The 14,113-nt window shown below is 39.6% G+C and overlaps 2 protein-coding genes across 3 annotated transcripts in view; one reads left to right on the forward strand and one right to left on the reverse strand.

Moving 5' to 3' along the window:
* Positions 1–8,336, reverse strand: part of TMEM50A (transmembrane protein 50A) — a 28,726-nt gene extending 20,390 nt beyond the window's left edge. The window contains exon 1 of one of the 2 annotated variants that reach the window (XM_051988222.1): positions 8,181–8,336. The gene's annotated coding sequence lies outside the window, so the exon portion shown is untranslated. Of the gene's footprint in view, positions 1–4,845; positions 4,933–8,180 lie in introns of those variants that run through there. The other variant, XM_051988223.1, reaches the window with a different exon arrangement.
* Positions 8,337–8,509: 173 nt separating this feature from the next.
* RSRP1 (arginine and serine rich protein 1) lies at positions 8,510–13,969 on the forward strand. The gene is made up of 5 exons (XM_051988215.1): positions 8,510–8,634; positions 9,048–9,595; positions 11,194–11,345; positions 12,950–13,033; positions 13,493–13,969. Exons 2-5 carry the CDS (start codon positions 9,061–9,063, stop codon positions 13,607–13,609), a joined length of 888 nt encoding a protein of 295 aa, XP_051844175.1. The 5' UTR covers positions 8,510–8,634; positions 9,048–9,060; the 3' UTR covers positions 13,610–13,969.
* Positions 13,970–14,113: the final 144 nt, after the last annotated feature.

The following is a 14,113-nucleotide window of genomic DNA, read 5'->3' on the forward strand; positions in this document are numbered from 1 at the left end:
CAAAAGGCAGCCTACTCCCCTTCAGAGAAATCTTCTCAAGAAATTTTCCTAACCTCAAACCTAAATTTGCTTCTCTGCTTCTACACATGTTCTGTTTTCTGAAGAAAAGAGAATTATGATAATGACAGCTGACAGTTATATAGCTCTGCAAAGTGTTTTTACAAATATTTTCTTAACCTTCCTTGCCAGGTAGGTGCTATTATCACCCTTATTTTACAGATGAGGAAACTTGAAGCATTTAAGAGTTTAAGTGACTTGTTCAGGGTCACACAGCTAGTAAGTATCTGAGACTGGATTTAATCCATCTCTTCCTGATTTTAGATCTGGTGAACTCTACCCACTCCTTTAAATACTTGGAAGAAAATTATTTATCATTTCCCTTAAGTATTTTTCTCCTGGCTAAACATTTATAATTTAACTGATTCTCATATGGCTTGAACTTAAGACCTTTAGTGAACAAGTAACTTTATTCTAGATACTGTCTGGTTTATCAATATGGGAGTTTTTCCAACAATGCATATACAATGCCTGACCCCTTTCTATTTTCTCTCCAAACTCTGACACCTAAGTTGAGCTAGAGTATTTCTCTCCGTTATGTCCCCTTTGGTCTATTCTTGAGGGTACCAGTGGAACAGACCAGCTATTATCCTTCTATCCTGCCATATGATCAGCCCAACTTCTCAATCATACAAATTCTTGGTATTCTTTGCCGTTCCATTTCCCTGTGTGAACCTCATCATGTTTTTCAGAAGGAGTGGTGTTCTTCTTCCAAGGCACCCCCAATACATTTTGGATAGAAAATTCCATCTGCATCCAGAAAAAGAACTATGGAGATTGAATGTAAATCCTAGGTTTACTTTTTTGTTTTTGTTTTTCTCTCCCATGGTTTTTTCCTTTTATTCTGATTTTTCTCTCCCAACATGATTCATAAAGCAATGTGTATTAAAAATAAATAATTTTTTAAAATGGATTTTTGATGTTATGGGAAACTTAGGTAAGGATGCACTACAATTTCCCAAAAGGAATTTAGCATATTTGCCTCCTCCTTTTACACTGGGAACCCAGCTCATTTTTCTTCTATACTTGTGTGCCCCAGATGTTAGTTATACTGGATAAGCTATGTCTAAATGGATATGTCCATTTAAACATATACTCAAGTCTGAGCAACAGACCTTCTATATCTACTTGGTCTTTCTGTATGGTTGGCCAAGCCATTACATATCTCTTGTGAGGCTTTGTGAGATCTTGGAGCTTGATGCAATTCAATACCATGTAATGAGCATTCTAGAGAAATTCAGAACAAGCTGATCAGTATCATTCCTGAAGTGTGCGCTGGGCATCAAGCCTCATGCTCCACATGTGGTCTGCCTCAGGCTGAGGGTAGTAGTACTATTACCTCCCAATTCTGGAAACAAGGCTCATCTGATTAGAAGCTAAGATTTCATCAGCTTTCATGGCTGCAATATCACAAAATTGACTTGTGTTCAATTTGTAGTCTAGAACACCTCCTCCCCCTCATCTTTTTATCTGAATAGCTATCTACTGAAGAATATCTCATTTTTGCGAAATTGATTTTTTAATCTAAATATAAGATTTTGCCTTAATCCCCATTAGGTTATATTTTATTAGGTCCAACTCCATGTTCTAACTTGCAATGATCTTTCTGAATCTTAGCACATCTGGTGTGTTAACAGCTATCTTTCCCAGTTTGCTATCAACTATAACTCAATAAACACGCAATATGAAATACTTATTATATAAAAGGTCTGGTCTATGTTAAGTGCTGATGACATAATATGTTCATAGATAAGTAAATATGGGATAAATACAAATAAATACAAAGTAACTGGGAGAAGAAGGATTAACAACTAGAGAATGACTTCTTGAAGTAGCCTTGAGAATTGAGATCTGAAACAAAAAGAACTTCTGAGAGGTGAAGGAGAGAAACCCAAGTAGGGGAAACAGCAAGCAGGAAAATTTGACTGAAATGCATAGGGCATAAGGTAGAATCAGCCTGGCAGAGCAGGCAGGATTTAGATTGTAAAAGGCTTTAAATGGCAAGAATTTGTCTTTTATCCCCTAGTTTTCTGAATGCGGGAGTGAGATCATAGCTATGTTTAAGCAATTGTATTGGAGTTGAGGGGGAAAGATTTCCTTGCATCTCACATAATGGAAGAAAGATTAAAGATGACACAAAACTACACAAAGTCATAATGCCCTACTGACTTAGTCAAACAAGCTATGAAAGACAAAAAAAGGAAAACACACTGATAGTGATTTCCCCAGAAGTTTAACTGAGGTAAAGTAATTGCCCTAACAAGGAGACTAAGAAACTCCAAAAATGCCTCAGATGTTTGAACTGTTTTGTCAAGCACATAAGAGACACAGCAGTTAAAGGCAATACTGATTAGAACAGAAATTTATCTGCAAAATGTTATTGAGGAAACTGGTGGCTGATCACAATGGTGGGTGATTACAATTGTATCACTTTATAAAATAAACAAGAGTGATGGAGGGGAAAACAAGGATGCAGACAGTGTGGTCAGATGACTCAACTAAGCCAGCTCATCCAAGAATTTCTGTAGATAAAAGCTCAAGAACAACAATAACAAAAAGGCAAAAAATGAAACAGATCTGATAAAGTTTTTATAATATTTTTATTACCAAAGAAAAAACTTCCTAATGATTAGACCTACCTCAAAGTACCACAACTATCTTAGGAAATAGTGGCTTCTTCTTCATAGGTGGTCTTCCAGCTAATGTGGGGTGACTACTTATCCCTACATGATATGATAGGGATCTATATGGTGAATATTAATAGACTTATGTAAGAGATTACTCAATGACGACATGCATGTAGGAAGTGGCCTAAAAAAAATCACATGGGAAATATATGATTGGAAAATCAAGCAGAGAGTTAGGGTTAGCAGAAGACAGCTTTGTTATTGTTATTGTACTGGTACTGAAAGAAAAATTAACAGATCTAGGAGAATGGCTTCAGGATACTAGATAGATTTTCTCCAGAGGATTTATGGGAGAATATGGCCAAGATAGAAAGTCACATATGGCTTGCAAATTGCAGAACTGGAAGCAGATAACCCACATCATTGAAATCACAGATGCTCAGAAATATTGGGGAAATGTTTGAACACTTCTAATTTTGAGAAACAAAAGATTCATTCATGTGTGTACATATGCCTCCAAGAGCCCTTCTAGCTCTAAATCAATGATCTTATATCTTTCATTTAAAGGATAGTTTTGATATAGTTATGAAACATGAAGGTGATTCTTGCCAGAACATTAAAACGTTTTAACTGCTGATTGGCTACTTACTGAAAGTTGATGGCCAGTATTCTAGAGCTATACAGCTGTTTGACTAGTTTTAAAATGACTTATAGCCTGTTCTAACACAAATATTGTAGAGTCAAAAGGAATTTAGATAATTTTAAGAATCAGAACATCAGATTATAAGATTTCCATATTGTCAAAAGCAGTGTCAATTATATGAGAGAGATAGACAGAAATAGAGACAGACACACAAAAGAGAAACTAAGCTTTTTCCTTTAATGGCAGGGCTAAAAGACAAGTAGATTAGGGGAAACAATGTAGTTTACTCTGATTCCAGCTAAGCATTTGACAGTATCTCATGCTAATCATGGGGACAAGATACAAAGACCCATGTGATAATCCAAAGAGTAGGGGTCGGTCAACAAGCATTTCATAATATCTTACCATGTACTTAGTGTTAGGAATAAGAAAAAAGCAAAAACAGTCTTTCTCAAGAAATCCTTAATGGTCCTCTGTCAGTTTGGAAGATTTCCAGTGGAATACTCCATGGATCTGATGTCACATTAAAAGCGATAATGTTGAGAATAAGAAGTGCCACTGCCAGGGTCAAAACACATCTGGACTCTGGGTCACACATTTTAGTTAAAGACTTAAACTGGAACAAGGATTCTCAACTTTTTTGTGTGTTCCGTACCCTTCTGGAAGTCTATTGAAACCTACTGACCTCCTCTTTGAATAGTGTTTTTAAATATATAAAATGAAACATATTGGATTATGAAGGAAAGCAATTATATTGAAATCTTACCAGCTACCAAAATATTAAAACAAGTTCATAGATCCTAGAAGAATTCTTGAGCTAGAAGATGTCCAGAGTAGAATAAGTAGGATGCTGAAGATTCTCAAATCCATGTCACATGAGGACTATTTGAAGGAACTGTGTGTGTTTGATCTGGGGAAGAGAAGCTTAAGGGGGACAAAAGAGTTGCTTTCAAGTTTTGCACCTATGGAAAATACATTTGTTCTCCTGGCCACAAAGGATAAGACAATGGAAAAAAGCAGAAATTGCAGAGAAAAAATCTTTTAGCTTCATGTAAGAAAAGATTCCCTAATAGAGTTAAAGCGGAAGGGCCTGTATTAGGAGGAAATGAGACCCTTGTCTTGACATTGTTGGAAGTCTTCCATCAATGGCTGGGCTGATGAGTCAGGTAAAATGCAGAAGCATTTCTGTTCAGCTATGGGTTTAACCTCTGAGGTTGCTTTCAACTCTAGAGATGGTGTTCCACATTTCAGGCAACTGAAGAAATTTTCTTTCAAAAAAGATTATTTTTAGCTATTATGTTCCTTCAAACCTTTTTCATTTTAACTATTATATTTCTTCAAATTTTCTCTATGAAATTAGATATTCTCTTGCACAGTGCTTTTCTTCTATGCTCAGTTCTATCTATTCCATTTTTAGTTTCCTTCTACTCACTCTACTTAACTGTCTATCATCATTCTTTGCTTCTTGTTTTCTTTACTCACTTCTAGAAATGGGGCATAGTGGACAATACACTGTACCTGGAGTTTGAAGATCTGAGTTGACTCTTGATGACTCAGACATGTAGTAGTTATGTGGCCTTGGGCAAGTCACTCAACCCATCTCAGCTTTGAGTTTTCTAATCTGTAAAATGGGGATAATAATAATAATAGTACCTACCTCCTAGACTTGTTATAAACAGCAAGTGAGATAATCTGTTAAAGCTATGATTACTATTAACTGTTGGAATCCTTACAAAGTGTTAAGTCATTAGAATTGATAGATACAATAATTATCTAATTTAGCATGATTCAGTATGATTGATCTGATCCTACAATGAGATGTTATGAGCCAGAACTTGAAACAAGGTGATAACTCAATGGAATTGATAAAAGCAATGCTTGTGTGCTTGGGTTTGCACCTTTGAGAGTTCACACATTAGCTCACACACATTAGTTCACAAGTTTGGAAGATTCACAAGTATTTACAAGTATGGGAGATACACAAAGTTAGCTTTGTAACTTTGTGAATTCACACTTCCCATAATCCCACTCTTGGAGGAGGAGTCAACCTTTGAGAGAGCATAAAAAGAGCTGAGGCAGTGAAGTCAGTTCAGTTTGGAAGATTGCCAACAGTCGGAATTGAGCTAGAAGCAGAAGCTGCTAAAGGTAAAAGATTAGCAAGGAGAGCTCTCAGAACCAAAGAAAGCTCAAGTGAGTTCAGTTCAGAAGATTGACAAACTAAAGACTGCAGTCAAGCAGAACGAAGGATTTGGAGGAGCAGAACCAAGATTGAGATTGAGAACTGGAGATTCAGAGAAAGCTCCAAGAGCTCTTGGAACCAAGGAGGGAGAGAGGCCTCTAAGAAACTAACCGGGCCCAAGGAAAGAGATAAGACTTGGAAGGAGAAAATAAACATTTGCATTTTATCAGCTGGCTACATTTGGGGTGATTATTAATCTGAACTGAAGCTAAGACTACGTCCAGAAAACCTCCCCAAGAAACCTGTTCCCAGAGAGAACCCTCATATATTATATAACAGAAGAAGAATACCACAATTAACCACTTTATTACTGTACTTATCTCTGACTTTAACAAGCTGGATTTCAACAGAGGCAAACACTGATAATGTGGGACCTACCAGACATGAGCCAGCAAGTTCTACTGGTCTCAGTACCAGCCATTCATGGGACACAATCTTAGCAGATGAAGAAAGGCAGCAACTTGCTAATCATACTGGACTAGCTGTTCTGGTTTTACTGGTGAGATTCCAGGTTTTCATATAGGAGGTTGAGCACCCAACAATTATGGCTATCCATGAAAAATGGTAAATTATGAAAATGTTTTTCATAGATTGAATGCTTCTCATGCATCCGATAGTGCTGGGTTCCCATTTTTATCATTTAGACATTTTTTCTTTTAAATAATGAAGTGCTTTCCTTATGATAACCCTTTGAAGGGCATTATTATTCCCATTTTAGAGATGGGTAAATTTGAGGCTGAGACTGACTCTCTAGTTACAAAACAGAAATGCTGGACCTAGTACTCAAATCCAGGTCTCCTGACTTAAAAGCTATAGCGTTCTTCCCACTATATCACCTTGCCTTTCCTCCTTAGTTTGAACAAGACTCTAAAAAAAAGCAAGATGGGCCCAAATGAGGGAGGAATCTCATATGAGTGATGCTCTGATTATGTTCCAAAGTGCTGTCACCATTCCTACTCCATTTTACTTTATAAATCCTAAACATGATTCAGCTAAGTTACAAATCAGTTCATAAGATTCTGGCTGTTTTGGATAGACACTATCCATCTAGACAATCCACTTGTGTACCTTTGTTCAGTCTTTTCCAAAAAGTACATACTCTTCTGAAAGTAAACACTATGCTTCCTTACAAAAAGATCTGGTCACTACTCTGCTCAAAGATCTCCAGTAACTCTTTACCACTAACCATATTTCTTTGTCTTTGCACCATACTTTTCCAGCCTTATCTCATAATAAAATTTTTTAAGTAATCTCCACCACAAGCAAATTCTCTGAATACCTCATGCTATTTTTCTTAAAAACAAAAAACAACCTTCCCAATTAATCTACTTTAATCCTATTCATCCTCTACCCAACTCCAATGCAATCCCTTTTCTTTACAATTGTCTCAAACCTATAGTCTAACATAGTATGTTACATATACATATATATAGTTATGCTCCAAAATACCAAAATTAAAAGTAAAAAGATCAACAGCTCTCTAGGAGGGAGAGAGGAAACCTGGAAGAATTTCTGTTGATTAAAAAAAAAAAAGAAATCGATAAAAAATAATTTTAAAAATTGTAAGGTTACTTTCACTAAAATCCTCATTCCACCTTTCATGTTGCCCTATAGATCAGTGACTCCCTCCCATCACTGCCTATGTATAACCAACTTTGAAATGTTATGTCTATTAAAAGAATCAGCACAGAGATCATTCCTTTCAAAAACTGGCCACAGCAATTCAAAAAACATTTACCAAAGCACGGGGAGGTTACATCCTTCAAGTGGCAATACCAAGAGTATTAAAACTGGGAATTTTTAAACTGAAAAAAAAAAAAAAAAAAAAAAAAAAAAGACTAGTTGAAGTCAGTCTTTACAAACTTGTCTTCATCTGTCTGCAAAGAGGGTGAGAGGTAGGAGGATGATACCGGGACTGGAATTCTAGGATTCGAACTGGACAAGATTTCAGAATCACTGTACAATTGGGGAAATTGAGGCAGCCCTTTGTTTAAAGTCACTGGACTCCTGTCTTCTAGCTCCAAACGCTTTGTAAAGTGTCCTGCCAGCTCCCCCACGGTGCCACTGTTCCCGCATCCATCTGGTGGCCGGAGCGAGAGTTGCCCAGCGCCACGGTGAGGGGTCCAGCCCTCTCCGCCCCTCGACGTTCTGTGCTTTCCCCGGTCCCTAGGAAGGGCGGTTTCCTTTCCGCCACTATCCTAATCCACCCCCCCCACACCCCGCCCCCGAGTCCAGGGTGGGGGGCGGCCGAGTCGGTTGCCCAGAGCCCGCCCAGGGGCGGGGCTCAGCAGGAAGGTCTTGGGGAATTCAGACCCAGGTCCTGAGAGGCGGGGCGGGGAGGCCCAGGACCGTCTCCTTTCTCCTCCGGAGCCCTAGGGCTCCACTAACGCCTACCCCCGAGGAGAGGAGGAGGGGTGGGGCGGTTGCCGGGTTCGGTCTGCAGTCGGGGAGACCCGCATTCGAATTTCGCCTCTGGCACTAGCAGATTAGTGAGTGCTGGCCAGCCTCAGTTTCCTCAACTGTTAGAAGAGGCTGACACCTCGGACACCTGCCTCTCGGGCTGTTGGGAGGCTCCGGAGGCGTCTCACCAACCCGGCCTTGCCCCGGCTCTTACCGGACCCCAGCCCTTGGCAGCGACGCAGACCTGGCGGCCGTCAATCCGACACTGGTCGGTCAGTCTCCGGACCTCCGCCTCAGCCTCAGCCTCACTACGATTCCTCCGCTCACAAGAGCATCCACTGCCCAGCCAGAGGAATCGAACAACTAAGGGCCCGGCCTTAAGCCCGGATGTGGGAGTAGGGAGACGCGCATGCGCTTGCCGGTGGAATGTCTGCGCTAGGCGGAGGTGGATTTGACAAGACTAGCTCCTCCCTCGTCCCGCCTGCGGCCGTTGCGCATGCGCGACCAGGAGAGTTTCTGGTACTTTCGGCGACTGCTGGGCGTTGGTACTTTCAGAAAGCGGAGACCTCGGTGGAGAGCGGAAGGTGAATCTCTAAGAGTTTCTCCTGTCGGAAAGAGGAAACGAAAGGGCTCCAGTTCTCTCACGCTTTTTTACGTGTCGGTTTTGTGTAAGTTCCTTTTGTTAGGCTGGATTCTCGGCTTCCTCAGACTGGAATGATGGAAATAGAGAGCGGATGGGGAGGGAGAGTAATCGCGCGGGTGTGCGCTGCCTGCCGGGGACGGCAGGGATTAAGAAGAAGGAGGGGGAGGATTGAAGGCTTGCATTTAGGGGTCTGTCGGAAGGGCCGGGAGCGGGGAGGAGCGTGCGCAGATTGGGGCGCGCTCTGGAATTGGCGATTGACAGTGGGTGGAGGCCAGGGAATCACCCAGGTTAGTCGAATGCGGCCCCTCGCGGCTTCCGGCTCGGATAGCGGGGGTCTCTAATGATCCCCTCTGCGGTAGGCCCGTCTCGGCCCGGAGCGCTTGTGCAACTTCCTCTTCCGGGAGGGCGGGGTGACGCTTCCGGTATCTGTCCTTGCAGGAGCGACAGGACCATGACGAGTTATGTAAACGATATGTGGCCCGGCTCTCCCCAGAGGAAGGACTCTCCGGCGAGCTCGAGCACGGGCCGCTCTAGCCGGATCTCGTCCAGGTCGCGCAGCTCGTCCTCTGCGAGTTCTCGGGCCGTCTCGAGCCATTCTTCGCGCTCGTCGGCCTCGCGCAGCCGCAGCCGGTCCCGGCGCCACCGCTCGCGCTCCCAGACCCGCCGGCGTCACCAGCGCAAGTACCGCCGCTACTCGCGCTCCTACTCCCGGAGCCGATCGAGGTCGCGCGGCCGACGGTACCGGGAGCGTCTGCCGCCGCGGGCCTACCGCCGGTACTACCGCTCACCGTCGCGAGGTAGATCCCGCAGCAGGTCCCGCTCCCGGGGACGCTCGCACTACCGCCGGCCTGCACTGGGCTCCCGGGGCCGTCGGTATTATGGCTTCGGGCGTACGATCTACCCCGAGTCGCACCCAAGCTGGCGCTCCCGCAGTCGTAGTCGCAGCCGCAGCCGCAGCTACACACCTCTGCGCCTCAGCGACAAAGGTGAGTTTGGGAGGGCGGCGCGAAGCCCCTGAAAGGTCCGTGAGGACCAGAGATGTCGTGGGTTTGGGAGAAGCAAGTTCGGTGCTTCGGGCAATGGCATGGTTTGCAGCCTTCGCTCGTTGCCTGTTAAAGTTTCCTTTTCTCTCTTCTGGGTTCTCTTTGTTTCCTTTCTCTTACTTTGTTTCTCTTTTCTCTTGGCTGGGTGACGGTATGAAACTAAATTCAGATCAACAAATGTGATTTTTAGAAAGGTTGCCTCTTCACACTCAAAAAAACAGAGTTTTTTGGGGTTTTTCTATGGCTCCTTCTACCCTGGTCCCCCCTTTTGCAAAGGAAATGAAAAACAAAATACTTTTGTGTCAGTAGGGAATTCTATATTCATAATTCATCTTTGGAATTGTTGTTCAAATCGATCCTGACTCTGCATGACCCCTTGTTTTGACAAAAGTTCGTATTTGTTTTTTTTTGTTTTGTTTTTTTTAAGTTTCCTGCAAAGATACTGCAATAGTTAGTTGGCCGAATCATTCTTAAATGTGTTCTCATTTTATAGATGAGAAATTTAGGTCAAATAAGTGTCTGAGGCTGTGTATGAACCCAGATCGACTTTGGAATAGAAGTGGTAAATTACAGAATATTGAGGCAGTGTTGAAAGTTATTTAATTTCCATGTGTATGAACTAAGGCTCTCAGATTTGGCCATGTCTATATAAACCGAACTATCTAGAATAAGAGAATTTGCCTAAATAGGAGATCCTTAATTTAAGTTTTTGTAAGTTCCATCTGTAGAATGTTGCTCAGAATGACTTATCATTTGACCACACCCCAAACTCTACTGTCAGCAGTAGTTCTTTTAAGGTTGCAGAGTGGCTAGGAACTTAAAAGTTTTTACCTTTCTTTACTTTATTGAATACATTACATTTTTAGGGCAGCAAAGTCAGCAGGGCACAGTCAAGAAAAATATTAATGGTCTAGAGACATTATCTAGAGATAATTGTGATTCTGGCTTAATTGTTGACAGCTGGGCAGAAGCCATCATTTTTGTATTAAATCAAATGGCCCCCTTGTTTTCTAACACACTGCAAAAATTCTTGAAAATAAGTGACTTGGGCTCAAATTTTGACCCTTCACATTTAAAGGGCAGGTCATTTAATACTTTTGCCATCTCTGTAAAATGGGGGTGGCTAGGATGGCTAATAACTAGCTGTGGGATGATTAGGTGTGGAAGTGGATAGGCTGTTGGAGACAAGAAGACTCATCTTCCTGAGTTCAATTCTGCCTCAGACACTTAGAAACTGCATGATCCTGGGCAAGTCCCTTGACCCTGTTGGCTTCATTTTGCTCATTTGTAAAAATGAGCTGGAAGAAGGAAATGACAAACTATTCCAGTATTTTTGCTAAGAAAATCCCAAGTTGGGAGGTCATAAAGAATCAAGATGCCACGGAACAGTGCCATCTATTAAAAGAGTAAACCTGAAGGAATGAGGAGAAAAAGGAAAATTTTTTAAGAAGTACGTTTGATTTTCTATATGATGATTTTTTTTTATGAAAAGTTAACATTTAGGTATTAATAATTATTTTGTTTTGTTTTCTGTTTTCCAGATAGGATGGAACTTTTAGAAATAGCAAAGGCTAATGCAGCCAAAGCTTTAGGAACAGCCAATATTGACTTGCCGGCTAGTCTCAAAACTGGTTTACTATCTAAAGATGCAAATTATGGAAAACAAATACAGAGTGATGCTACAAAACTTGAGGTAAGTATCATCTGGTGTTTATATTTCTTCACTTAAACAAAACTTCAGAAACAAACTACTTCCAGGATGAATTTGGAATATGCATAGTGACTTAATTTCAAAATGCCTTAGTTTACATTTCTTAGAAAATATGAACTCAGATTTATAGTTAACAGTGTTGATGGGAAAGTAGTGATCTTGTTTTGGGGGAAGTGCGCACTCCATGTGCTCTACATTTCAAGGAATGCTTATTGGACTTGACTCAAACACTCTAGTACCTCAAGCACGTCAATGCACTCTCAAAGTTGTATTTTTTTCCCCTTTAACACTTGATTTAGATTAATAAATACAAACTATTCATTAATTTTCATTTGCAACAAATTATGTTCCCACAAATTCTGTACTCCCAACATTCAGTACAGTTCACTTGCTTTATTTCTGTCTTATAGAAATCTTGAATGTGATCTCCAGACATTGATGAAGAGAATCTCTTGGTAATTGATACATGGGCTAAAGCTGCTGTGAGAGAGGTTTAAATTACTTGAAAGTTAACTTTCACAAATTGAAAATTTTAGTTTTGTGATAGTAGAATATCTGCATGCTAGAATTTGGACGGATGCAAACTTAGCTACTCATCAGAAACAATACCTAAACTTGCCTTTCAGAGATGATTGTAAAAGTACACTTTGTGGTTTGGGGAGGCATCTGTGTTATATAGATGTCCCTTTCATAATGTATGCAATATATTCCAGATGTTTGAGAGATAACAGAAGAAGAGGCCTGCATCACTTGCAGATAAGTTTATTGTCATTCTCCAGAGTTGTGCAGAATATATGCATTTGAATCAGTCAGATGCAATGTACTTTAATTTCCCATTACATAAATATCAAAACTTTACATTCCTTAGCTTTTATGATTAAGAAGATAGGGATAGTTTTGACTTAGATTTGGGGATCTTTTTAATGCAAACATTGGTCATTGTCTAATTATTTTATGTAAGTGAATAAGAGTGTTTACAGGCTGCTAATACTTAAGTTCTTTAACTCATATCTGATTTTTTAAAATAGATTTTTGTTCAAAATTTTAATATCTAAATAGGTTTATATAGTAAAGGTGTGAAATGCCATCCAGGTGAACTCATTTTCTTTAAGACAATGACCTGTTACAGCCAAAAGTGTTAAATATTTGGTGACTTAACTAGTTTTACTATTTTTAATGCAAAATTAACAGATGATAAAACTAAAACATTCATACTTCATTAATTTTTGGTGAAGAATGATAGAAAACAGTGAAATTAAGCATGAGGTTTTTACTTAACCTGGTATGGCGTTTTAGACGTCCACGTGAATTTGAATTTATAACTGAGATTTCATTGGATTTATCGTGATCCCTATATCTTAGTGAGGTGTAAGTAGAAAGAGCCCTTTGTTAATTTCCACAGATTGCCATATTTGAGTCTGACATTGAGTTAGTTTTTTATGTTGAGGACTCAACAGACCATTCTGTTGTTTGGGTCTGATCTTACTGACTAGATAAAACTTATATTGATGAATTCTTTTGTAGAATAATTATCAATTGCATGACTCAGTCTAAAAAAATTTTTTTTTTCTTATCCATGTTTCTAGCTGTCAGAAAGATGCAATGAAGATGTAATTAAAACCTCAAATGAAAGTTCTTCCCTGCAAAGAAACATACCTTTCCATTTTGGTGTAAGTATATAATGTATATGATTTTTGTTTTGGTTTCTTGAAGAGTATCATGGATAGTAGAAAGAATATTGGATTAAGAGCTGGAAAACTTAGGTTCATCATCTTGCTCTGTCATATAGGAACCAGTTTCCTATTCTCCTTAGCAATGTGACTTTGGAAATGTCAGTACCCCACTGTGGGTTGGTTTCCTTGTTTCTTGTTTTTTTCTAAATTGGAGTGTTTTTTTTCCAAATTATTTATCAAACAAATTTAACAGCCACTTTTCAAATGCAATATAAAAAATATTTAAAGTGAAATTTTACATAAGTGTCACCTTTAGAATTAGGCATTAATTTGTAGCTCATAAGAATTGATACTTCAAAGTTATTTTGTAGGGGAAAAATTTTCAGAATTTACTAGGATCTCCTTAAACATACTGAATTTTAAAGATTGACTTGGTACTTGATTTTCATTTTGCAGAACTCTGTAGCAAATCCAGTACTTCAGAAAACAACTAAAGAAACTGCAAGATTTCCTAAAGATGATGAGAAAAGCCAGAGTTCATATGGACAGTGGATTCCTATCAAGAAAGAGTAAAATAGTTTACTTTTAAGTTCTCCTAAAACAGCACTGTCTTTCAAATTTTAAGATGTCTAATTTCATCCTTTCCTCATGAATAGCAAAAGCTATATTTAGCTGTAAAAGACAGTTTGAAATGCTGGCATGAAAAGATTAAGTACTTTAATCTGTCTTAGATTTCTTTTCCAGATAAGTGAAATGAGCACAAAATGGACCAGAAATCACAGGTGGGATTTTTATTTGTGTGTGTAAATATTTGTAAATACTTTTGTGGTGTTAAATATAACCAGTGCTAACTCAGTTACTGTACAGCTACATGTTGATATTGTATATATTTTCATTTGTTAATAAAGTGTAATTTTTGTGGGGTTTTTTCCAGTCTCTGCCTCTTTTGTTGCCTCTTTACCATTGAAGTAATAATGAATGAGGGGGAGGGGAGTCTGCTTAAACAAATGTTTCCTCAAAATAATCATATTTGCTTGAGGTTTCCTGAACTCTTAAATATTTGATAAAACATTTTAG

This window comes from Antechinus flavipes, chromosome 3, assembly GCF_016432865.1.
Source record: "Antechinus flavipes isolate AdamAnt ecotype Samford, QLD, Australia chromosome 3, AdamAnt_v2, whole genome shotgun sequence".
Taxonomy (NCBI): Eukaryota; Metazoa; Chordata; class Mammalia; order Dasyuromorphia; family Dasyuridae; genus Antechinus; species Antechinus flavipes.

Excerpts from the sequence above, each read along its gene's own strand:
- RSRP1 (XM_051988215.1), top strand. The coding sequence starts at position 9,061 with ATGACGAGTTATGTAAACGATATGTGGCCCGGCTCTCCCCAGAGGAAG. Across the intron at positions 11,346-12,949 it reads GTGATGCTACAAAACTTGAG|CTGTCAGAAAGATGCAATGA; the intron begins GTAAGTATCATC and ends CCATGTTTCTAG. Across the intron at positions 13,034-13,492 it reads ACATACCTTTCCATTTTGGT|AACTCTGTAGCAAATCCAGT; the intron begins GTAAGTATATAA and ends TTCATTTTGCAG.